General features: G+C 48.1%; 8 protein-coding genes across 8 annotated transcripts; 5 read left to right on the top strand and 3 right to left on the bottom strand.

Moving 5' to 3' along the window:
* Positions 1-118: 118 nt before the first annotated feature.
* On the top strand, positions 119-2,681 carry FOMMEDRAFT_166996 (uncharacterized protein; the record flags this gene model as incomplete). The annotated part of the gene is made up of 3 exons (XM_007265183.1): positions 119-670; positions 727-802; positions 869-2,681. The coding sequence occupies 3 exons, from the start codon at positions 119-121 to the stop codon at positions 1,999-2,001; spliced, it is 1,761 nt and encodes a 586-aa protein (XP_007265245.1). The 3' UTR covers positions 2,002-2,681.
* Positions 2,682-3,728: 1,047 nt separating this feature from the next.
* Positions 3,729-5,583, top strand: FOMMEDRAFT_154740 (alpha/beta-hydrolase; the record flags this gene model as incomplete). The annotated part of the gene is made up of 5 exons (XM_007265182.1): positions 3,729-3,982; positions 4,082-4,149; positions 4,204-4,325; positions 4,397-4,490; positions 4,544-5,583. 5 exons carry the CDS (start codon positions 3,729-3,731, stop codon positions 5,581-5,583), a joined length of 1,578 nt encoding a protein of 525 aa, XP_007265244.1.
* Positions 5,584-5,751: 168 nt separating this feature from the next.
* On the bottom strand, positions 5,752-10,658 carry FOMMEDRAFT_166994 (uncharacterized protein; the record flags this gene model as incomplete). Its single annotated transcript, XM_007265181.1, has 11 exons — positions 5,752-7,052; positions 7,104-7,769; positions 7,822-7,895; positions 7,952-8,510; positions 8,609-9,130; positions 9,196-9,384; positions 9,446-9,587; positions 9,649-9,754; positions 9,808-9,964; positions 10,060-10,192; positions 10,279-10,658. The coding sequence occupies 11 exons, from the start codon at positions 10,656-10,658 to the stop codon at positions 6,081-6,083; spliced, it is 3,900 nt and encodes a 1,299-aa protein (XP_007265243.1). The 3' UTR covers positions 5,752-6,080.
* A 984-nt stretch (positions 10,659-11,642) lies between these two features.
* Positions 11,643-12,042, bottom strand: FOMMEDRAFT_154738 (uncharacterized protein; the record flags this gene model as incomplete). The annotated part of the gene is made up of 2 exons (XM_007265180.1): positions 11,643-11,707; positions 11,766-12,042. The coding sequence occupies 2 exons, from the start codon at positions 12,040-12,042 to the stop codon at positions 11,643-11,645; spliced, it is 342 nt and encodes a 113-aa protein (XP_007265242.1).
* Positions 12,043-12,283: 241 nt separating this feature from the next.
* FOMMEDRAFT_139836 (uncharacterized protein) lies at positions 12,284-14,949 on the bottom strand. Its single transcript, XM_007265179.1, has 7 exons — positions 14,734-14,949; positions 14,199-14,662; positions 13,177-14,124; positions 12,997-13,080; positions 12,686-12,942; positions 12,430-12,608; positions 12,284-12,375 (listed from the first exon to the last, which is right to left on the bottom strand). The coding sequence occupies exons 1-5, from the start codon at positions 14,816-14,818 to the stop codon at positions 12,862-12,864; spliced, it is 1,662 nt and encodes a 553-aa protein (XP_007265241.1). The 5' UTR covers positions 14,819-14,949; the 3' UTR covers positions 12,284-12,375; positions 12,430-12,608; positions 12,686-12,861.
* A 1,229-nt stretch (positions 14,950-16,178) lies between these two features.
* FOMMEDRAFT_154735 (P-loop containing nucleoside triphosphate hydrolase protein) lies at positions 16,179-17,228 on the top strand (the record flags this gene model as incomplete). Its single annotated transcript, XM_007265178.1, has 3 exons — positions 16,179-16,281; positions 16,343-16,684; positions 16,741-17,228. The coding sequence occupies 3 exons, from the start codon at positions 16,179-16,181 to the stop codon at positions 17,226-17,228; spliced, it is 933 nt and encodes a 310-aa protein (XP_007265240.1).
* A 448-nt stretch (positions 17,229-17,676) lies between these two features.
* Positions 17,677-18,119, top strand: FOMMEDRAFT_82312 (RNA polymerase Rpb6; the record flags this gene model as incomplete). The annotated part of the gene is made up of 2 exons (XM_007265177.1): positions 17,677-17,900; positions 17,960-18,119. The coding sequence occupies 2 exons, from the start codon at positions 17,677-17,679 to the stop codon at positions 18,117-18,119; spliced, it is 384 nt and encodes a 127-aa protein (XP_007265239.1).
* A 938-nt stretch (positions 18,120-19,057) lies between these two features.
* FOMMEDRAFT_166989 (uncharacterized protein) lies at positions 19,058-23,430 on the top strand (the record flags this gene model as incomplete). Its single annotated transcript, XM_007265176.1, has 31 exons — positions 19,058-19,139; positions 19,198-19,207; positions 19,257-19,276; positions 19,342-19,374; positions 19,428-19,524; positions 19,590-19,618; positions 19,675-19,738; positions 19,793-19,869; positions 19,934-19,988; positions 20,056-20,253; positions 20,305-20,367; positions 20,428-20,468; positions 20,527-20,552; positions 20,612-20,855; positions 20,920-21,008; positions 21,493-21,568; positions 21,624-21,633; positions 21,690-21,709; positions 21,767-21,799; positions 21,856-21,952; positions 22,030-22,058; positions 22,109-22,172; positions 22,232-22,308; positions 22,365-22,419; positions 22,472-22,570; positions 22,626-22,664; positions 22,718-22,789; positions 22,846-22,886; positions 22,949-22,974; positions 23,027-23,270; positions 23,338-23,430. Exons 1-31 carry the CDS (start codon positions 19,077-19,079, stop codon positions 23,428-23,430), a joined length of 2,184 nt encoding a protein of 727 aa, XP_007265238.1. The 5' UTR covers positions 19,058-19,076.
* Between the last annotated feature and the right edge of the window lie 64 nt (positions 23,431-23,494).

The following is a 23,494-nucleotide window of genomic DNA, read 5'->3' as shown; positions in this document are numbered from 1 at the left end:
TGAGCTGGGATGACATCGTGCGAAAGTCGAGTGGAATGCGGACTCTCTCCTGCCTGCAATCCCTTACCTGTCCCTTTGCCTCTCCTTCTTCTGTCTCTGCCATGTCCCTGCCCCAGCGATGAACACTCACCACATTCCAATGGGTCGCTCTCTCGCTCCCAAGGACACCCACATGCCTCCCCAGCAGCATCAAGGGGCAGTAGATCCGCTTCCTCGCCCTCCTCACAATCAGCCCTTCTTGAATCCTCTTCTCCCGCCCTCGGAACAGGACGCGCGCCCTACGTTGTCCGCGCCACCATCTCATTTCCCGGCCCCGGTTTCGCCGCACTTCTATACTCCCCCGCCCGCCTTCCAAGCTCAGCCCTTTGTGGCGCATGTACAGCACCAGACGCGCAATAATGCACATCCGCCACCTTCCTCCAATGACTCTAATACCAGCGACGGGTATAACCTCAGCTTTCCCTCCATCGAAGCATTCCAGCGTTGGCGCGCGGAATTGGAGGAAAGTGACATAGTTGAGTTCATCAAGGAACCTGCCTCCCCGCCTAATCCGGGTCCTTACTGCATCGCTCAACACACGAGACTGGTGTGCAGTCGTCAATTCAAAGGCGTGAGGGACAAGTACGCCAAGCCCTGTCCAGAGAGGAGACGCGTTTCTCCCAGCCATAAGGTTCGAAGGACTTCTTTTTGACTTGGCCTTCCTTAATAATACTCATCGACAAGCAGAACGAAGCAGAAGGATGTCCAGCGTCCATCAGTTACAAGGTGTGCTACGGCGGCGAACCAGGCGTGCACGCAATGTGTTTGTGCTCTTTTTCCCTTGTTACGTGAAGACGCTATTAACCCTCATTGATTTATTTTCGTGAAGACTTCCATCAACATTCGCATCCAATTGGCCCAGAGAACCTCCCATTCACACGAAGAGGACGTAAACCGGCAGAGTATGACAATAAGCTCCTGGAACAGGGTCGCTTCTCCCGCATCAACCCTGAGCTAAACGGAACGGGTTCTTCTGCCGTCCAGGGTGCCGCGGCATCCAAAAATAAGGAACTCCGAGCCGAAGATGCTTTGCGAAACGACCAGCCGCCGCCAATGGGACGACTTGCGCCTCCTGGTGGACCCCCGAACTTCATTGTCGATGCGTTGCCTTATCAGAAGCAGCATGTTCCTGGCGTCGTTCAAGAGCGGTCGTATCCCCCTGTGCAGGCAGCGCAGGCGTCTTTTCAATCACAGGTGCCCGCATCCAGTTCTCCGTTGACGACGCGCAGTACTACAACATACGAGCAAAGCTACATCGGTAACCCATCACAACCGCCCGAGGCGCCTGTGTCTGCGTCTGCTCCTCCGTACCTTGGACACAGTAACCACGTATATGCGTACCAACAAGAAGCAACCTCAAATTTTCAGAACGGGCAAGTACACCAGCCTCAGCCGAACCATGTAATCCACCAACTGGAGGTACACGATCACCAATCCCAGTACCTCCCTACGCCTACGACCCCGTCGTCGCAAATACAGACGTTCACTCCGCCTCAATCCCATCCGAACTCTCACGCGGCTTACGCGCATTTCTCCCATCATGACGTCCAGGCTCAACCGGCACAAGGTCAGACAGCGCGTACTTTCGATACGGCAACTCATGCTTCGCCCGTGTCTCCTATCACGCCACAAACTCGATCGATTACGCATCCGCCGATAAACTCCCAGGTATCTATATCACAACAGCAACAGCAGCACGTCTATCCGCAGAACGTCTTGTCCAGCGAAGACCGGTGGAATCGCTTGGAGGCGCTATTTCAAGCAATCAAGCTCCGTGCGCGTAGCCAAGTTCTTCCCGAACCTGCCATCTCCACACTCGAAACTCTACTTCTTCAGCTTTACTCCGAGGGAGAACGGCAGCACCAACAATCGCAACAACAACCGCCACCGCTGGAGCAACAACAGGGATATCCACGGCCTGAGAATAACCAAATTTACAGAGAACAAGCGATGTATAGGTAAAATAGCTTCCATGAAGCTTGTCTACTTGAAAAAAGAGGGTGTTGCCGGACGTACTGCTGTCATGAATCACGGGTGCGCCGCACTACCACACCACACTGGCAATTCCGTAGTCCGATGATACGCATTCCCGCCACTGTGTAGGAATGGAAGCGCGTGGATTCGCTAAGTGGGTGCATTATGCGGTTTTGTTCGTTTGTTTGCTTTCACACATATTCATCGACACGGGAAAAGTTTGTTTCTCTGCTGTGCGCAGTAGATTGTACACTTCTTTTGACTTCTTTGTTCTCTGTTTTTTTTTGTCGTTTTTCTTCTCTTCTTTTTTCTTCCCTATGCATTTGAGTGTTTGTGGCGCGATCGAACGCACTTACTTGACTTTTGTGTCTTGCTTCTCACCCACCCAGTCCGATCTACTACACAACTTTATTTAATACATAGACAGTTTTATTTTATCTTATTGTAGAGATGTACATATACCGTTCCGTACTCACATACCTCCGTTTCGTCTTCGTCATCATCGTTCCAAAGCACATGTGTTACTACGTCTCATCTAATTTTCCACTGTAGCCGTCCCCCAAAATTTTTTGCCTTCATCTGACTGAAAAGCTCGTCCACTTGTCCACTTACTCTGTTCTCCCGTTAACTTTTTATACTTTCATATTGTAGAATTCATTTTTATTCCCACCAAGTTGACTGGTGTCCGATTTATCATTTATCTATCCCAAACGAATGTATGAAAATTGCTTCCGTCCGTCTGTATGAGTCTATTCATTGACTGTTAAGCGAGATGATGTACAGACGGGTATGCGCAAAAGGAAAAAACGAGGAATGAAATGAATGGATGATGATTAATATGAGCTGTGTGCTTTGCTTCTCCCGTAAATTTTTATATAGTAGAATTCATTGTTATTCCCACTAAAGTCGATCCTGCGTCCGATCTGTTGTGTTGAAAGGATGTTTAAAAATTGCTTCCGTTTTGTTCGGGCATATGTAGCGCAAACGGATATATTCAAAAGGAATAAAGAACAGAAAGGAATGAATGAATGTTGAATAATGAAGTAGAGTAAAGGGGTACGTACGTCCCTGACTGAGACGAGGAGTATGGAGCCAAAGGAGCATGGAAGCAAAGTGGTATCTTATCATTATCATTACGTAAATTCGTGCTAAGTAGACGCCGATCAGCTGGGTAATGATTGAATTGATCGATCACTGGACCTACAAATAAATAGCAGCAACTGAGCCGCGGCTTGCACAGTTGTTGCCACGACGTTAGAGCGATCGTCGTCTTGCGATCGCGTGCGTGTCCGTCCGTCCGTCATGTCGTGATGGTGGGCTAGCGGCAGTGTCGCGGGAGAGTAAGACATTCATCGGGAAACGTCATCACTTCCCACTTTCTTTCTTTGTTTGACGGCTGGACGGATACGTATGCTGTGCTATGCGCTTTCTTGGATTTCCTAAATTCTCTCTTCTACAACGTCTAGAGTCTTGCTTTGTTTATTGCTATCTTCTTTGCACATCGTTATCAACTGTCTTCTTGCTACTTATCTGGCGACGTCGCTCTTTGCCAACTAATACTTCCCAGGACTCTTACGTGAATACTGCGCTGCTACTCGACTACCGCCACACGACACCCACACACGGAGGCCTACTCGTCACCCCTTCCGCACCCGCTGCGTCATTGCTAACTTCCCTCTTCACGATATAGTACACCTATCAGCCCTTTCATCAAGATGGGGGAGATATTCATCCCTCCCTCTACTCCCGCTGACACTCAGCCCCGATCACTTCCCCATGTGGCGTCTTCGCGGTCTCAGAATGCAGACGCGAAGTTAACGTTAACGGCACCAACTACTCCAAAGACGACTCCGTTGATCATGGTGGAAGGGTTCTTATCCGCTACCGGATCAATCGGTTGGTCGCCCTTACGGAAGTACCTTGCGGGGTTTGAGGGGATGCTTGGGGAGAGGGAGGTTATGATTGCTAGGTCCGTTCGTGTGTCCAATATTTCTTCCTTTATAGTTTCTTTTTATTTTGGTTTATTTTACGTTCGATGGATGAGATGACTAAAGATATTTTGTGATAGCGTTGGACCTGTTAGCTCTTTACATGACCGAGCTTGTGAGCTTTACTACACTATCAAGGGCGGAACAGGTGCGTTTTGCCATTGCTTCCGTTCAAAGATATCCGCTGAGCATTACGTTCCAGTCGACTACGGAGAGGAACACGCGAGGCAGAACGGGCATAAACGATTTGGTCGTCACCATTTAACAGGATTGTACCCGACCTGGTCACTGTTTAACCCGTTGCATTTTCTTGGACATTCAATCGTATGTCTATTTTCCCTATTTATAATCGTGAACGTGTTTGCATTTATCTGAGACGAACGAACGTGGTACAGGGTGGAACGACTATTATGAAACTGCAATACCTTCTTTCTATCGGTTTCTTTGGTAGTGAGGGACATCCGGATATGATTCTTTCAGTAACTACAGGTACAGTCTCATTAATCGTAGTTTATTTGATGATTTGTTGACATCGCGAGCAGTATCAGCTCCTTTCAGAGGAACACAACTCGTCTACAGCCTCGGCGAACGCAAAGACAGTGCTCCCGCCGTCCGCCCCTTCTCCGTCGGCTCAGCAATCGCAAAGGCAGTACACGTCCTCTCCTATTTTTCCCCTCTCCTCCCCAAGTCAATCGACTTGCACTCCGACAGTCGCGCACTATCATACCACGAATCCAGTTTCAAAGAGTTTCTTCATCATTTATGGAGGAGCGATTGGGCCGAAGGACGGGACGCCACGCCATTCGACTGTACCTTCGATGCAGCCGACGAACGAGATGCAACAGACAAGGAGGGCGTTTGTAATCCACGGACTTATTATACAAGCTTCACAGCTTTATTCGTAAGTCGGGAGAAGCTCCTCTGCACAATTAAAGAAGACACTCATGCAATTCTTACATTATTTTCACTAAACAAATACTCACAGACAAAGCGAATTTCCTCAGACGGCCCAAAGCACTCTCCACATCTGTCCAACATCCTATTTCCGCCGCTCTACCTCGGCGCACGGGCAATCGGGACATTCGATTTCTCAGCACTAAAACCTCCACCTTCTTTCCTTCGCGCTCGAGTCCCTCAACTCAATTCTCTTTCTCCCATCCCTCTTTCGATGTCTTCGAAATCACAATTACCATCACGAATTGCGATCTCCCGAGTCCGAATTTCCCCGAAACCTGATGTCGAGGAAGCAGCCAAGACACAGCAAAACTTAATCGACGGGACAGGGTTGAGTGAGCACTACTGGGCAAACGACGGCGTCGTACCCGTATTTTCCCAATGGCACCCCCGCGAATGCACAGCTACCAAATGCATACACCACGAGGCATCCCTGTCTCCTCGGACACAACGATCTTCTCGAAAAAGCATAGAACCGGGAATCTGGAACGTTTACACATTAGAGAACACGCATCATCTTTCTATTCTCCCTTTATGGATTGGGTCTTCTCATCAAAGGGACTTTTGGTCGGATTTGGGGAACTTGTTGCATGATATAGAGAGTGACACTCGACGCCTGTATAATTAATTTTGACTTTCTGGTTTTCACTAGCTCACGGATTCGGCACTCTCACTTATACATATTTATTACTGATTTTGGTAATCTAATCCTTTCGGCGTACATACATGTTTTTTCCCTGTCGTATTTCTTTTGTTGTAATGGAACGTCAATAGATATTAAATGGATGGCTTTTTTGCTTTCGAGAACAAGAAGAAATGAATGAATAGAGCAAATCGATCGAATAATGACAGGAATGCTAGTTGTATAATGTAGTTGCAATAAACTGCGGTAACGAATAAGAAGGGGAATCTGGAGACAGATGAAATTATTGAAATGCAAAGGCTTTTTTCGACAAACATATACGTGAACCAGGAACAAAGATTAATGAGTGGAAGAGATAAGTAAAAACAGTAACATAGGCAGACGCGTAACAAAAGGGAAGATGACCAAACCTGTAGAAGAAGAGGAGAAAAACCCACTCGCTGACTTTCATCCAAGTCGCTTACTTATGCTGTCCAAGACGTTCATTGCTGGTAATCAGTCATCCATTGCTGTTGCTGCGAATGTCCGCCGTCCGAGGTATTCTTATTAAGTCCTAGCTGAAAATGAGGTGCAGGTGGCGGATGTCCGTGCAGCCGACGCTGCTGGTATGAGTTGTTATTCTGATGGTGGTCCGCACGAGGCGTATTCATGGTCCTATTCGCCGGACGGACAGTGGAGGGGGAATGCCCACCGCCAAAGTTTGGTCCGTGTCCATGTCTTTGACCCTGTCCAAACCGGTTTTGGGGATTCCCTAGATCGCGTCTTGGTGTTTCTCTGTTAGCGAAACCATTAGAGTGTTCCGGAGTAGCATAGTTAACGCTTGGCTCGCCAGCTCGAGGAATGGCAACAGGAGGGGCTATAGAGCCGCTCGGGTGAGAACCTGTAAAATAAGGCTGTGCCACAGTTGTGGGGTGATGGGCTATAAATGGCGCCGAGCGTTGCGGTCTAGAGTGATTCGGAGAAATTGTGGTGGGGGCAGTATACGAAGCTGCTGTGGAATTGGGGGCCTGAGGGACCTGGCCCTGCATCTGCTGCTGGCCTGTCGGTTGTTGAACTGCTGTAGGCGAAGTAGTTGACGACGATACACCTACAGCGGATGCAGGTGGTATGGGGTATGCAATGAATTGGGGAATATGCGGGAGACTATGCCACATTTGTGCAGCGACGAGATTTTGTTGCTGTGTGCTCGGAAAACCACCGGAGACGACCGAGGAATCACGAGCACCTCCTGCACCCCGCGTCGGGGAGGAGCCATTCATGTAATCACATAAAGCATCGGGCTGATACACAGGAATGAGTGTCCCATGCTCTCCTTGAATGAACCCTGTTGCATGAAGCGGAGGTTGGCCTCTGGCTGATGTCGGCAGCTGGGAAGTCGCGGTTGAAGAATTTGGCGCCTCACCGGTACTAGGAGGAACGATCGTATACGGAAATGGCGTAAAAGGGACGGCAGCCTATCGCAATGTTAATCAACCATCGCTTATTATTCTAACGGATAGACATACCCCATACATAGGACTCCAGTGTACCGGAGTAGCGCCAGTCATACAGCTCTGATCTACTCCGTGACCAGCTGGCGCAAACGGCATAGGAAATGATGGCATCGTTCCGCCATAAGCTCCGTACGGCATCGGATAATACATGTGAGTACCGTAAGATGACGGCCATGGTCGTTGCTGATAGTATCCCGTTTGGGGTGCTGGCATGCCCTGTGATGTTACAGGTGCTGCCACAGATGCAGCATGTGCCGACGAACCCAGAGAACTCGAAGGAGGGGTAATGGAAATTGCTGTCCTTGAGTCGGTCTCCGCTAGGGCCTCCATGTCCAATTTTGCATCAAAGCTACCCGAAGAGCGCAGTGTCGCAGAATCGGTCTCCGTAGATCTTGAGGGAGGGAGCTGATGCGGGCCGTGTGGATTGATCTGAAACTGTGGAGCATCGACGACTGGCATAAAATGGTGTCCAAATGGTTGCACCGCCCTATGTAAGGGAAATACATGTTGTCCGCCAGACCGACCGGCATCCATTTGATGACCTGAGGCACTAAATCGTGAGCTTTGTGGAACTGCACGCCGACCGAGACCACGACCACGGAATTTGAAGCCTCCTCGAAGGGGAAACATGTCCCGTATTTGTACGCGGATTTGTCGGCCATCATATGAACGGTTGTGCTAGAACTCTATTTAGCAAGAGAGAGATAGGAAAATAGATAAAAGATATTACCTGTTCACGAATTGCCGTGAAAGTACTTTGCTCGTTTGCGAAGGTGACGAACGCAAACCCGGCTTTCTTTGATACTAGGTGATGTCTTGAATAACGCGGTTGAAAACACTGGAGACGATGGCATACGCACTTGGATTAACAATGCGAACCTCTTCAACTTCTCCATATTTCTCGAATATTTCCCTCAGTCTTGCCTCATTCCATGGTCGTGATCCAAATGGTTCCAGTCCGCCGACGAATATTGTTTTGGGATCTATTGTCGGCTGTCGTTGGTGTTCGTGCCTTCCTAGGTTTACGCTAGAGCTGGCGCTGCGACTGGAGTCGGATAGAGCCCTGCCAGTCTCTTGATCATGATCCCGTATTTGTTGGTCCAGCTTTCTTACAACACAATTTGGTTCAACGTGTTGTGACATAACGGAATATACTGGTGATCCTGGATCCGGGTGCGCAGACGTCGGCGTTTGCGAAAACGAAGTGCTGGCAAGCTCGGGAGTCGGCGGATCCTCGAACATCTGTGCATTTGTCGCAGTATGTGGAATCTCAATCTGAAGTCGGGCCACGGGATTTGACAGAGAGCGCCTATGTACTAATGGCGGATGCGACAAACTCGGTGTATCAACACCGGCAGACGTATCACTTTGATTAATATCATCCGACGCTGATTCAGGATCTTGATCTACCGCCGCTTCCTGATTATTTGTGTCGGGGTCATTCAGTGAGATACAGGATGGAGAGGGGCTATGGGCGAGCAGATCAGTGAAGGATTGAAGTAACAATTAGAATTTACGTGCCTTTCTTCGTCAAGTCCTCCTGGCTCTGTTTGTAGTGGTGTAGTCGACTGCATTTTTAACGGTGGAAAATCACCTTCACCCCAAGCTGGACGATTTTCTTTCTCTTCGGCTCCAATTTGTGCTCCGGAGGAATTCCTAGTCAAAACTGAAACTGCACCATTTGCAGCATTCTGCGGGTGAACAACGGTCCAGCTGTCATCCGTATCATTACCTTCAGTTGTGCGACGCCCAGAGTTATTCGTGCGTCGCGGGAGCGATTGAGAACCGCGAACGGTGTCTTTGCTTTGGAAGAACACACTCGGCGATCGAACAGTTGGCGATGCTGAAGAGAGCGACTCTGTACAGTCGAGCAAGAGAAAAGGCCGTCCGCGTGCAATCGGAGACAAAGCTTCGCGTGGCGAATGCGACGCCAGATGACGAGGCGATGTCGGGGTGTGGAGGAGACCTACACGGGGGGCCTGTGGTGAAACGGAGTCTTTCGCCCAAGTGACTGTCAGGTGGGGTATTCGTCGAAGGGTCTATATACAAGGCTAATTAGACAAAGCTCTTCAAGTGAAACTAAGTGAGGTAGGCGATAGCGAACATTCAAGGCAGTAATGCAATCGTCCCTATGGCCCCACTTGACCTCCCAAATGCCGGTAGCCATTCCCGGTAATCGTCCGGCACTGTGTTCACTAGGGTAAGCATTTGACTTGTCCCCTAGGTCATGCCCGATCAAATACTGCTCGAAAGATTCCAACGGTCCAAATGCTTCCGCCATCTTCTCTATCGTCTAGTCATTGCGGTAGAATGAATAAATTACTTTTCCTATAACCAACTGGTGCTGTGCTTACCATTGCGTCAAACTTCAGGTTTGTGAAAAGGATACCTTTCTGTCGAAAGGCAGGAGCTATGCCAGAGGTAGAGTCGTCCCGATCGAAGCGCGAGGTATCTCCAATGTTCTTCGCATCATTTTGAAATGTAACAATGGGGAATCTAGACAAGAAATTCGAATAAGTCGTACCGCAAGCACATACGAAGGGCCTTCATCACAGACCTAACGTCGCGAGGCTTCCAAATGCGCAGAGCGTCAGGAAGGCCGCATTCAACCCACCGGCCTTTTACTTGGCTATCGTCGACCGTGGCTTCGGATCCTTCTTGCGCTAAATAGTAGATAAGCTAGCGTAATAACACTAGGTATATACATGAGAATTACCGTGCTGGGGCGCACATGGGATAAACTGCACTGGCGTGCGGTAAGAGATCCACAGTGTCCGACGCGCTCGTGCACTCTCGCAGCGGAGGTAGCGCCCCATAAATGGCTGAGGATTTTCTTGAGCCCGTGTGACGAGCTGCGCAGCTTGGAACGGATTCTGTAAGTTATGAAAGATAATCAGAGACGCAGAAAATTAGAGTCAGTATTGGCTGCAATAATTAGGAATTCGAGGAAGCGCATATAGTCACAGACCTCGCATTGGACGAAAGCGCACAGGCCACCCTTTAAATCGTGCACAATTTTGATGTTCTTAACATTTGCGTACTTCCTGAGATGCTGCGCAAGGAGCTGCGCTACTTCCGCTTCATCCTTATCAGGCGGAAGACTAAAGAGAAGGATTAATATACACCCAGAGCGAGTCAACCGAATTATGGGGAACTGCGCATATGATAGAAGTGCAAGGGGACGTACCTGCCAACGAAAACACTCGCATCGTGGGGTTGTTTTGCGGTGATTTTGTGTCCAGGGGTGGAGCCACCTGCAATATCTAGGACATGAGGGCCGCGAGTGGGAGAGAACAACGTCGACGGCACGTCATCATCTGCCCAGTCACGCTTTTCAGTGGGCTTCTCATTTGCATCAAAGAGCTTAAGACTGAGCGTATGAGCATGCTGTGCGGGAGAATTGCCCGATGTTGGGGAGGTGACAGCAGAAGGTACCGGAGAGGGAATCTGTGCTGGAGGTGGAGACGTGTTGAGAGAGTCGAAACGCGTCCCCCAGGCGCGTGGTTGCTGGTGCTGTTCGCGGCTATGTGTGCGAGTACGCGTACGAGAGGCTTGTTTTGAAGGCATGTAGCCAAATATTCCGGGATATGATCAAGAGTGGCGATTAGGTGAAGAACGAGGAAATTGTGACGAGATGAATGATAATCTATATGCTGTTGTTGCTATTGCCTTTGTTCTGTTCAATGGTGGGGAGGCTGGGATAGAGGCGGTGGGATGGCAGTAAACAAGAGATGACTTGTGGAGGCGGACTATGGAGATGGGAGTCGGGGAGAAAGAGAGGATACAGGAAGTTAATAAGTAGTCCCTGCCACCGACACGCGATGTGCCTCTCAATAGCAGATATAGATAAAATAATCATAAGAATCACGCGGAATCACGCGCATAGATCTGTCACTACAACCCCTACCAGGCGCTCCTGGACGAGGCTTCGGCTGATTGCGTCCAGAGCGCAGTACCTTTCCACATTTCACAGAAGCATCAAGCGTCCCCCAGAACAGAAGGACAGACTACGGGGAAGACTGCAGACAGATGGGCTGGTGAAGTAATACGCAAGTCTAGTACTAGTTCTATGTCCTTGTATTTGCACTGCTGCACCGCAATTATAAGTCATATTTCTTCCGCATCCTAGCCTAGGATCGGGTCCGCGGATACCAGCGTCACAATCCCAGTCCTTCTTCTCAAACTGGTCTACGTGTGCTGGCCGAAGAGCTGCACACGATATCGATAAAGGAGAGTGGGAAGTCTCTGCACCGAGTCGAGACATTTGTTTTCTAGATGCATGTCAAAGGCTAAATCAATCAGCTGTGTCCTCAAGGCTTCGAAACAGATATCTTGACATAGTAAAATGGACCGTCCTTGGGCCATAGGCCTATAGTCACATACAAGTATCCCGAATAAGTGTAATAGTCCATTGGCGCGAAAAGCCTAGATAAGTGCAGCAAATGATTCTTGATGAGGAGCAGAGCTTTGCATGAATGGCTAAAACGGCCACAAAGAGAGTGTTTCGTGGCAGTGCAGAGCTTGACAGCAAATCCTGTTCTCTGTCCGGCATCACGTGCTGGGATCACTTCGAAAGTCGTCGTTCCTCGGGTTATCCTTCATGATGAGCTCGAAAGCTCGAAGAAAATCGTCCAAATATCCAAATACCTAAGCCTCATTATATCACGATTTCACACATTGCTTCGTCACATGTCTTGTCCTGCCCTGTAGTGCCCAGCAGTCTTCGAGTGACCCACATCCTGACAGGCTCCATGCAAATTAGCTTGTATTTGATCAAATCGAGTATTCTTTGTCCCGCCGGCGCAGATCCGCCAAGTGCATCTAGTCTGATCCTTTCTGCTGTCTTGTGTCTATCGATGGGCGCCACTGAGTCCCCAGCCGTCTTCGCAGCCATGCGCATGTCCAGGAACAAGCCAGCCAACGCTAAAAGAACGAGCGTGGTATTTCTCATGTTTACTAGAGAACACTTTTCTTTACATCTACACGACATATTGCAGGTATCTATCGTCACAGGTCCATGCTAACACTACAGAGTGGCATGCAGTGGTATAGCGATACGAGAAAGGGTAACCGTTGACAGAAGCGAAAATCCTTCAGAACTGGCTGAAAGCCTGAATTGGCATCGCCCACATAACAAGTGTGGCGCTAACTTGAGAGTAGGGAATGACAAGAGACCAAAGACGAACGGGGGTGGGTAGTACAGCAAAGAAGGGAAGGGAGGTGGTGTTCAAGACAGTGGAGTCAAGAAGCTATATTGGACGAAATTTCGAAGGAGTGTCAGGTACTGCAAAGCAAGCGCGTCAGTCAAAGAAGGCAAAACCACGAGCAAGAAACGTACGATGAGGCGAAGGACGAGAACGCATGAGTGACCATAATGAGCGAATTTCGTTTATCGAGATACACAGGTGGACGAATACGAAGGGGAGATATACATGGGAAATATACACGAAAGATACAGTATATGCATGCGAAGCGTGATGCAATAGATGTCATGAAAGATGCTAAAGTTACAGAAGCCTGTTAATAGACAGCATATAAGTTGACTTGTCCGGTTAGAATTAAGGCACTCTACGCCATGTGATCAAGTAACTTACTGGTATGATGCATGCTTGTTCTGCCCTTTGTGAAGTAGGTTACAGATAAAGACCAGCATAAAACAAGTACTTCATAGCGAGTCGTAATGGGTCGTCACAGGAGAGAATTGAACGTAAAAAGTCGTCATCGTCGATCCAGGGAGACGAAAAATGTCCGGATTGACAGGAAGGTCAGCTTAGTGTCTCTTCCCCGTGGTCCATGACATGTTGACGCTCCCTACACCGTCTATATGCACTCGTGCGGATATACGACAAACCTATGAGAAAGAAGAACAATTAATAAATGCCAGTAGGCGGGTCACTGGACGTACCGTATCCGCGACATCTGCACGTTTGAAATCGATGAGAAAATCCCCGTTCGGCATTCGCGTGACCTGACGTAACTCGCCGAACCGCTGTATTTGACGAACATGTCAGTCTCTCAGCTTCCAAATTAAACAAGAATTCTTGACAACATAACAAGGGAGACAAGGATTCAGCATTTGACATACCTCACACCATCGGCGAAGGCCCTCAACCGCCGCAGTGTCATCCCATCCTATTCCACTCACGACTAGTCGCTTGCGCTTCACTGTTGTTGAGCCAGTAAGCACGCTGCTGGCTCGCCCATTGATGTTGGTCGCTATGCTGCCAATGCTTCCGATGCTCAGCGTGCTCAGAGCCGAACTAGACGCGTTATGTCGCTTGTCGCCAAAAATACTCGATTGCGTCTGTCTGTGCGAGGGAACTGGTGTGAAAGGGGCTTGAGGGTGTGAGAAGGTGCTATCCGGAAACGGGCTCCCAATGACCGGTTCCTCGTGCTGCTCGGCCCCGGAGAAAGAAGAGAAGGTGGGAGAGCCTACTCGGAGATCGTCTGAAGGTTGCCGTGCCGCCTTGGAAATGTTGATGCTGAATTTTTGTAGAAAGCGCTTGGGACTGGAATCTTCCGAGCAGCGTAGTTCGTTCTCTACTGCCGTGGAGGTTGTAGCGGTTGTTGCAGATGCGCTGGTCGATGGCCTCGGGCTGCTTGATGCCTTCGTCGACGTAGGAGACTGGAGATATGCGCTAACATTTCCGCTGGGTCGCATAAGATTACTGAGCCGCTTCCGCACAGAGGTGCGCGGCGTTTCTGACGCTCTCAGCGTAGCGCTGCTTGCTTTGTTCTGCGCCGTCTTACCAAACCTTGAGTCTGTTGATGGATCGGTATCTAAGAACGTTTCGGGAATAGGCGATCGCCGTCGAAGGGATCCGAGCTTGAGTGAAGCAGGTGGTGTAGAAAGATCAATGGGTGCTTCTGAGCCCGATAGATGTCGTTGTGTCGGTAGTGTCTTGGTGAAGGGACGATTTCTCCAGGAAGAGATAGAAAGGGTACTCGCGGGACGAGACGCACGCAGCGAGGGAGGTTGCGTTGCGTTGGAGTGTGAAGGAGTTGAAGTCGATATTACGTCGTCGACTGAGGGCTGTAAACAAATCGTATGTTAAATGACAACGCAATATAGCCAGCTCATAACCGGTTGGCAAGGCTACTACTCACTTGGAGCATATATGTATTGTCAGACATTGATGGGCCGCCCATGCGCTCATCCTCTGATTCTTCCTCCTCCTCAACTATTACAAAGCTTCCAAGAATATCGTCCTCGTCATTGCTATCCTGCCACGAGGTAAACTTTGACATGCCTGGATATGCGAGATACGGGTTGCATGGCGTTCCTGCCGCCTTTGCTATGTGTTCACGGGCATTCTCATTCATGTCGTTACAGAAGCGTTGTTGTTCCTTCAGCCAGTTCTCCACGCGCCGAGCCTTGCGGCGCCCGTGTTCAGCATGTGAAATGCGACCAGGAGGTTTCGGACACGTTCGAACAGAGCTATAGCGCAAAGAGAGCGGTTCTAAAGATAAATGCTCAGGCTTAGACAGCCGCGATGTGGTGCCCGCAGATGGAGTTGGAGCGCTCGAGCGCACTTCGCGTGTTGACCAGGATGCAGACGAGTTGGATGAACCTGACGCGTCAAACACGCGTTGACGGGGCATGTTCATGCAGATGACAAGAGACGGGGGCATTGCGACTTACCTATGCCCGAATCATTCGAAATCTTCTTCTTGAGAACTCTCCGCTGTGCACTTTGGCCGTGCGCTTTGACCCCTGATGATGGCATGAGCACTGAGGATCAGACCGCGACCAGATCGGGGACGCGAGACGCGTCGTGGATGGCTGGTGGTAAATGGCTCGGGAGGAGCGGGCGCAAAACCGATCTGCGGGGTTAGGACAAAGGCAGGGAGCGCACAGTTGAGGGCAAGGAGGGGAAGGGCATCGTTTCGTTTTAAGCAAAGCTGAACCGTTCGCACGTGGTGCTGAATGGATTTAGTCCGCTTTCAAGTAACACACCCTTTGATTCTCACTTCCGGTTCCATGCATCTCCCCACACAGCATTATTCCTTCCCTCCGCGAATATGTCCTTTTCCGCCTCCGAGTATGCGCATATACACTCCTCGTCAACGCAAAACTTTCCTATTGTCGGCCATTCCGGCTAATGTCCCCTGGAATGAATCCAGCGGCACAAATCAATATTATCTTCAATTACGTCTCTCTGCCGTTACAATTGGTCAATTAAACACACTCCCATCGACATCTATCTACGCGCGGCCAACTCGTGCTGTGAGCACGAGGCGCCGTTGGTTCGCTTGTTTCCGGACACGAGACACGCCCCGCGGACGAACAGACATGCTTATCTTCCGCTGAACATTAGTGTACTGTCGGCAGCTGCTGAACTGCTCGGTTAAAACCATCCTTCACGACATGCCGTGCACGTTCTCCAATCACACCTGTAGGAAGCCCGTCCTTCTCACGATTCAACTCAATACATCGACACGCTGCTAGAGCAGCTTGTTCTAGGCTTATACCCTTTACGGGTGCCATACTCAGTTCAGCTCGGAAATGTGGAATGGAGCGTTTATCCCCGGTTGACACAACATCATTTCTTCCGCAATTGCCCAGTCTGACATAGGGCGATTGCTAAGTTGCTTCAAAGATGGTACTTACAAACGCCTAAGATTGCTTCAAATTTAGACTAGTTGCACACAAGCACTCGCCGAGCGTCAAATCCTAGGCGCAAAAACGGCTGTCCACGGTACACTTGCATCAGTTCTCCTGTGTGTCCCAGTCCATGCCACTGTTGAAGGAAATGATACGCCACATAATCAATATCGGAGCCCCTTGATGGTTTGATGGTATTCGAGAACACAAGTCGAGCTTGATGAAAGCCTCGGTATGCCAAATAAAAACAGACGTCGATCACTGTGGACCCATTGAGACCTTCTTTTTTTTTTACATACTTCGAGCCCGCAGATATGCATGTTGTAATTGTTTAGCTTATTTTGATAATGGTAGAACCGCTTGTGACTAAGCGCTTTAGGAAATGACGCGTTCATAATAAACTAGGCCCGATGCGAGACGTCGATCAGGTGGTCCTTTCCTTTCTACCAGACTTGCATCTGCATCTCAGCTCGTCGTAGAACATGGAACCCGATACGCCTGTTTCTCGCCGTCTGAAATCGGTCAAGCACATCATAATCGTCCTCTCCGGAAAAGGAGGTGTGTCGGCGTCGTCTTTTCTGGGATGTGGGCGCGCCTGATTTGGATCCAACTCTCTTCTGTTCTGCACCTTGTGCGGCATTGACAGGCGTCGGCAAGTCTTCTGTCTCCGCTCAGCTCGCACTTGCTCTGTACGCCACGTCGGCGACTGCCAGAGTTGGTATTCTTGACGTCGATCTTACCGGTCCTTCAATCCCGCGAATGCTCGGCCTGAATGGCCATCCAGTTCATCAGAGCAGTGAAGGCTGGGTCCCCGTCTATGCAGATGGATCTGCAGGGAGACTCGGATGCATGAGTGTCGGGTTTCTGCTGAAGAAGAAAGAGGACTCAGTTGTATGGCGCGGACCTAAGAAGAACGCGATGATTCGGCAGTTTTTGAGCGATGTGCGGTGGGGAGAATTGGATTACTTGGTAATTGACACGCCGCCGGGTGAGTCTCTGTCCGTAAAGGATCCTATCCTTCCTTCTCATCATCAATTAATTAAGGTACTTCCGATGAGCATCTCTCGTTACTAGAGCATCTTTCTCCTCTTAATTCAAAACTCTCTTCTGTAATTGTGACGACACCGCAGGCCGTCGCACTCGCGGACGCTCTTAAGTGCCTTTCGTTCACACGGACAGTCTCGCTCCCCGTCCTCGGTCTTATTGAAAACATGAGTGGATATGTATGCCCGTGCTGCGGCGAAATTAGCAACATCTTCTCTACTGGCGGTGGTTCTTCAATGGCGCAAAATGAGAACTTAACCTTCCTTGGGAGTTTGCCAGTAGATGCGGAGCTGGTAACCTTACTGGATGCGGCGGAAGGCCTAGAGCGGCGATTTGACTCTATGGACGAAGGTGTTAACGGCGATACTGGAGAGCCATTCCCACTGTTGCGGCGGTATCTGAAAACTTCGTCATGGACACTATTCAAAGAGATCGTAGCCAAGGCAGTCGCAAATCTTCAAAGGACGGGCGAACAAAGCGGTCCTTGATTTTTTGGATGTCACATTAAAGAGTACTCTACGTGTATTGCTCAGTCCTTCAATTGTATCGATAGAAGTTGTCATGATACACAGACATATTCATGATCAGACCTTATAAAAATAAATTCAATTCACGTGTTAAAGCGTTACTATATAGCGCACGCGTTACAAAATCGTTGCTGAGTCATCATTTGTGGTCTTCAACTTTTCTTCATCCATCCACAATGTCGGACGACGGATTCGGCGGCGGTGGAGGCGAATTTGACGACTATGGGGGCGGGTGAGTCTATTATACCCTAAATCCACCCTATACTAAGTCATTTGACGCTTAGTTTCGGCGAGAATGAGGATACTTTTGTTCGTGATGTTCTTTTACAATGGAATGGAAAGTCGAAAGTGAATGCGATGATCACAGGAGCCCGAGTATGACATGATGGCCCCCGAACATGAGCTGGGAATGGATGGAGAGAACGCTGAAGGCGCACAAGTCAATGGAGACGTAACGGCGAATGAAGTGGATCACGAGCAGGATATGAACGGCGAGGCAGCGGGTTCGCAAGAAGCGCAACAGCCACTACCTATACAGGGCGAGCGACAACCGAATAAAGTGCGCATTACGACGCCGTACTTGACGAAATATGAGAGGGCTCGTGTATTAGGGACGAGGGCGCTGCAAATCAGGTATGTGCGCCTTACCTCTGGATGGATTCGAGGAAGCTTAGACACATGGGCGTTTATAGCATGAACGCTCCTGTACTAGTCCAACTTGACGGGGAGACAGATGCACTTCAGATTGCGATAAAGGAGCTGTCGCAGCGAAAAATTCCGCTTATTATTCGACGGTATCTTCCGGATGGTAGTTTCGAGGATTGGAGCGTAGCGGAACTTATCAGCGAATGACCGTCCATGCATTGCCTCTCGTTCTCCTTTTGTATCTTCGCACTATTTTGATGAGTATCCTATCTTCATTGTACAGCACTTCTTCCGCTTTGAATACATTATAATCCGATATAGAGTGTGATACATGCGAAACTGTCAAAACGTGTCTAAGCGACGTGACAGATCGAAACTGATACCTCTTGGATCACCAAAACAGTCATTTCCTAACAAGCATATCACGCCTAGACCACTAGGCATCACTCAGTCTGAATACAACAGATTCGTAGGAGATACACTCACGGCTTCGACTCTTGTCCAGATTGTATCAATGTATGTGCACCGCCTCCGCCGCCCCAGTTAGTGATCGAGCCTTTTGCAGCAGTATGCTAAACTTGAGCAGGCTTGGCAAGTTTCACGGTACCGTCTCGGCAGAATGTCGTTATGAATAGGCTGTTATTCATTCACGTAAACTCGCCACTTATGTCTTCTTATCTTCTGTTTAATGCGGCGCTGATGCTGTTGATCATCATCCCCTTTCAGGTACGATTAATTTCAAATTATTTCTTCTAAGTGTTTGGAAGCATTTTCGAAACGGTACTTGCATGGCTTCCTCGTTGACTTTCTCGTCTACTTCACTTACCTGGAGACGCAGTGTTATATGCGGCGATGACTAGTGTCAGTATCTTCAACTCTGCGTTACGAACGTCTATGCTGAGTAGACTGAGACTCTGTCAAACTATGCTTCCGTTTCAAATTCCCCGTATATCACCGTGGTGCCTTTGTCAAGGCCGCCGTTAGACCGAAGATCAATGAAGAATGCTCGTCGCCGTCAATGTTTTCTGATTGAACTCAATGTATGGGAGGCGCTTCGAACAACTCCTGTCATATATGAAGTAGCCTGGTTGCCCGTCGAGCCTTAGCCTTATCACAAAACATCTCACCTATCTTACATACTGTACATTCATTTACTGGTGAGGCATGGATACGGGAAGCCTTATCGACGCTGCGATTACGTCGCTGGGCCATGCTCAGACTGTCAATGTGAGTCACAGACCGTACTTTAACTCGTTGCTGTTAGTAACAAAAATTTGTATTTCAGTATGCAAATGGTATGCTAATTATCGTTTCCCTTCCTGTTCCTTGCTAATGTGCTTGAAGCTATATGCGTCGCCCTTGTCGTGCGTTTTGAACTTACACCTGCTTACCTCGATGATACTATGCTTACTGTAAGGCCGTTTTCTAGGCTTACGACTTTTTGCTGACGTTCGTTGATGAGGTTGGTTGCTAATTGCTTTTATAACTCGACGACTTCCTTAGCTCCATTTATAGGTCCGACTTATCTGGCCAGCGAAATGGAATGTCGGAAAGATCCTATTTTTCCTCACACGATATCCTGTCTTCTTAGATGTGGCGTTGAATCTCGTCGGTTCGTATTGTTTCCATTTTCTTAAACCCTGGTTCTGACATATGTTCATGCATTGTTACGAATAGATTTGATACACCCGCATCTCAAGCTCAGCGTTCGTATTAATTTTTCATAGCCTTTGAAGAAATGACTTGATACCTCCATCTACAGCTATGCAAACCAATCTATCAAGCAGCTGCCTGGATGTCGTTCACGGGCATTACTATTGCCGAAAGTACGTTTCTTGGTCAAGTTCGTTTCACCATGAAATCCTGAATATCATCCAAAGTTATCATGATGATGCGAGTATATGCGATCTGGGGAGCGAAGCGGGAAGTTTTAGTGTTCCTTGTTCTATTTAACTTGGTACGTCCACCGAAACACAGTGCCTTCTCACAACACTCGCATATAATAATGCACGAAAGTACAGGGCATTATTATTCCGGATATAATTCTATTGCAGAAGTCTCTTCGGTCACTCGTGTGTGAGTCCTTTGTTCTGTTTCAATAATGCGTAGACGTGCTTAGGATAACCATAATTCGATATAATAGTCATGCCTTCTCCGTTCCCGACTCTCGCACCTTGTGTACTGATCCAGGCAGATACGTCTGTCTACATCGACTTCATACTCATCATGGTTTCAGAATTTGGTACATCTAACTCTTACGGCATCTTCCTGAAGAACAACGCAACTTACGTGCTGTCCACAGTTGTGATCGTCATGACCTTTTGGAAGTGCTTTGCAGACTGTACGTGGCTTGACCGTACATGAAGCTCCCAATGCTAATAATCGTCATCAGGGAAAGGAAGTAGAAGTCCGCTTATGAAGACTCTGTTTGAGGACGGGCTTCAGTACTTTATATGTATGTTTGGTATGTAGGGATCTTTTGATCAGGTTCCACTTCTGACCTACTTGACTCCAGCAATATCACTTGCGAATCTTCTTGTCGTCAAAACAGCAAATGTGAGTCTTTATTACGAACACTTCTATCATCCACTCTTTACTAAGTCGCAATGTATAGGTCGACTTCTCTGGCCTCCTCTTCGAGTAAGCAAAAAGCATATTTTCGCTTTGGTGTTGACTTCATGCCTTATCCCCTGTTGTAGAATACAGCGTGTTTTACACGCCATACTCTCTGCACGCATGCTGATTGATATTCGGGATTCTGTTACTCCTGTTGTCCTCAGCAACGCACGTCCTATGTCTTTCGCTGCTGCTCCTGGTAAAGGTTCAGGAGGCACGAGCACTCTTTCTCAAATGGAATTCGGTGACAGGGAGCCAACGGATAGCTATAACAGCTCTACAACACAAGTGCGCTCTATTGGGACAGTGTTGTCTAGTTTCTTCAAGGTCTGTCTTCATGTAGTGCATTTTGCATTCTATTTGGTAGCTCATTGAGTTTTTATGTCTGTAGTCCTGGAAAGCAGGGCCTTTGAGTAACGTGCACATCACAAGAGGAACGATTGTTGACAATGAATTGTATCATACGATGAATGTCGACAGGTAGAACGATCAGATGAACAAATTGTATTCCAACGTCGTCATGATCAAGCTTCCCCTTTATGTCCATTCTTCATGATGAAACCTGTCTATTTCTGGACCTACTGCATGAAACACACCAGATACTAGTATGATCTATACAAACATTTGAAAAGGTTGATTGTCGTAACTTCTCTGCTCTAGTCGAAAGGAGTATGAACACCTCAACTAGCATTGACTGAATGAAGTCATACAGCTGGTTTGAGTAGGACGTCCGTCGGTCACTAAGACAACATTCGATCACTTTCGCTAGGTTCTCTGGCGAACACCGTCTGAGCCCGGCCAAGATTCTGATAAGCGCCGCACACCCTAAAATGACGGAATCGTATTGAGTTCGGCCTTGACTTTGCGAGACACTTCTCCGGAAGTTAAAGTGACTGATGTGCTTCAAGGAATGGAGTGGAGAATACCACCCTCTTGGCCCTATTGACGTCTCTTGAACGTGAAGCTCACTCGATAATATGGATACAGACAGCCTCCTCAACGAAGCTATCTTGTCGCTTAATCATGCTCAAGTAGTAAATGTGAGTAATGAGCTTTTTGCTTTCGTATCATTTAGTTAAGCTATATTTCGTCTAGTACATGAACGGTACGCCCATCTTTCCGCACAGCAAATCATCCTTCCATTCACAGAGTGCTCTAAAGTCATGTGTCTTGCACTGGTCGTGAGTGTTTATGTACATTACTATATGTTGTTCCCTACTTAGCTCTAATTATTTCAGGCTTATGACTTCCTATTGACGTTCGCCGATGAGGTATGTACTTGGCGTCCATCTTTTTTTTCGTGCATACCAAGAAGTCACCTTCATAGGTCCGACTCATTTGGCCGGCAAAGTGGAACATGGGTAAATTCATGTTCTTTCTCACCCGGTATCCGGTATTCTTGGAAATCGCATTAACCCTCGTCGGTCGGTAATATCTACACTTCTGTATTTGTTAACAACACTCACGCTAATCATTTGTCTTCGATATTGTCGATCCGCAGATTATATGCAACCTAATCTCAAGCTTAATGTCTGTTGTCTCCTTCGCATGTAACTCCTTCGCTAAACATCTTACTTCAGTTATGCAAACCAATTTATCAAACAGGAGCTTGGATGTCCCTTGCAGGGATCACCGTTGCGGAAAGTGAGTCCAGCCTTTGTCAAACGAAAAATTATTACGACGGACTTTATATTTCACTGCAGTTATCATGATGATGCGAGTCTACGCGATTTGGGGAGCTAAGAAGGAAGTCCTCGCGTTTCTCGTTATTCTCAATGTCGTATGTTCCAGTCATTTCAATTTCCTCTTGGCAATCTAACATGTTAATTGGAATAGGGTATAATTGTCTCAACAATAGTGATCTTACAGAAGAGCCTCCAATCACTGGTTTGTGAGTGTGCCTCGTCGAGTCCAGGCGTATACAAATAACGAATTTGGAATAGTTATTCCATCTCCGTTCCCTACGCTGGCGCCTTGTATTCTTACCTCTGCCGACACGACGGTGTACATTGATTTCGTACTAGTGATGGTTGCAGAATTCGGTAAGACCGTATTTGCTTTAACTACCGAGGAACTAACTGGAACGATCAATCGCAGTTGTGATTGTGATGACTGTCTGGAAATGCTTTGCAGATTGTACGTGACTGAGTAGCTTTGTAGTGGTTCCCCCTGTTGACTAAGGAACCAAGGGAAGGAGAACAGAAGTTTATTGATGAAAGCGCTTTTTGAGGACGGCCTGCAGTATTTCATATGCTTGTTTGGTGAGTATGGACTAATATACATGATGCACTTTCCTCAATTAACCTCTCATTTTCAGTGGTATCCTTGGCAAATCTACTGGTTCTCAAGACGGCACCTGTAAGTGCCTTTATTACATCTTCCTTAAGCTTTACCAAAAGGACAATTATGGTTCACTTCAGGTCGACTTCTCTGGATTGCTTTTCGTGTAAGCCAGCTATGTATCACATTTTCGTCATGTTTTTGACGTTGTAAATTAGGTTCCAGCGCGTACTCCACGCTATACTTACTGCTCGCATGCTCATGCACATTCGCGACGCCGTCGAACCCATCACCTATTCCAATCTATCTGCCATGTCGTTTGCCGTGCGTTTGAAAAATATGTCGAGTTCCAAGACTCTCGCAAAGATGGAGTTTGGAGAACCTGAGGTAACAAATATTAGCGGCAATGGGAGTTCCGAGATACAGATTCAATCTGTTGAGACTAGAAAGAGTATTTTCAAGGTCTGTTCTTCCAAATGTACTCTATTTTTTAATTGAAAATGTCTGACGGGAGCCACATTTCGTGCAGGCCGGATCGCTGAGTGCTGTACATATCACAAGGGGCACGATTGCTGATGAGGAATTGCATCAAGTGGTCAACATCGGACATACACAGACCTAGCGGCCCAGTAATTTCCAAAAGCATCCCAGCCTTTTGCTTTGCCTCAAACCGGATCGCGAATTTG

Source organism: Fomitiporia mediterranea, assembly GCF_000271605.1.
Source record: "Fomitiporia mediterranea MF3/22 unplaced genomic scaffold FOMMEscaffold_5, whole genome shotgun sequence".
NCBI lineage: Eukaryota > Fungi > Basidiomycota > Agaricomycetes > Hymenochaetales > Hymenochaetaceae > Fomitiporia > Fomitiporia mediterranea.
The sequence above is the reverse complement of the archived record's forward strand: the minus strand, read 5'-3'. Positions and strand labels throughout refer to the sequence as shown.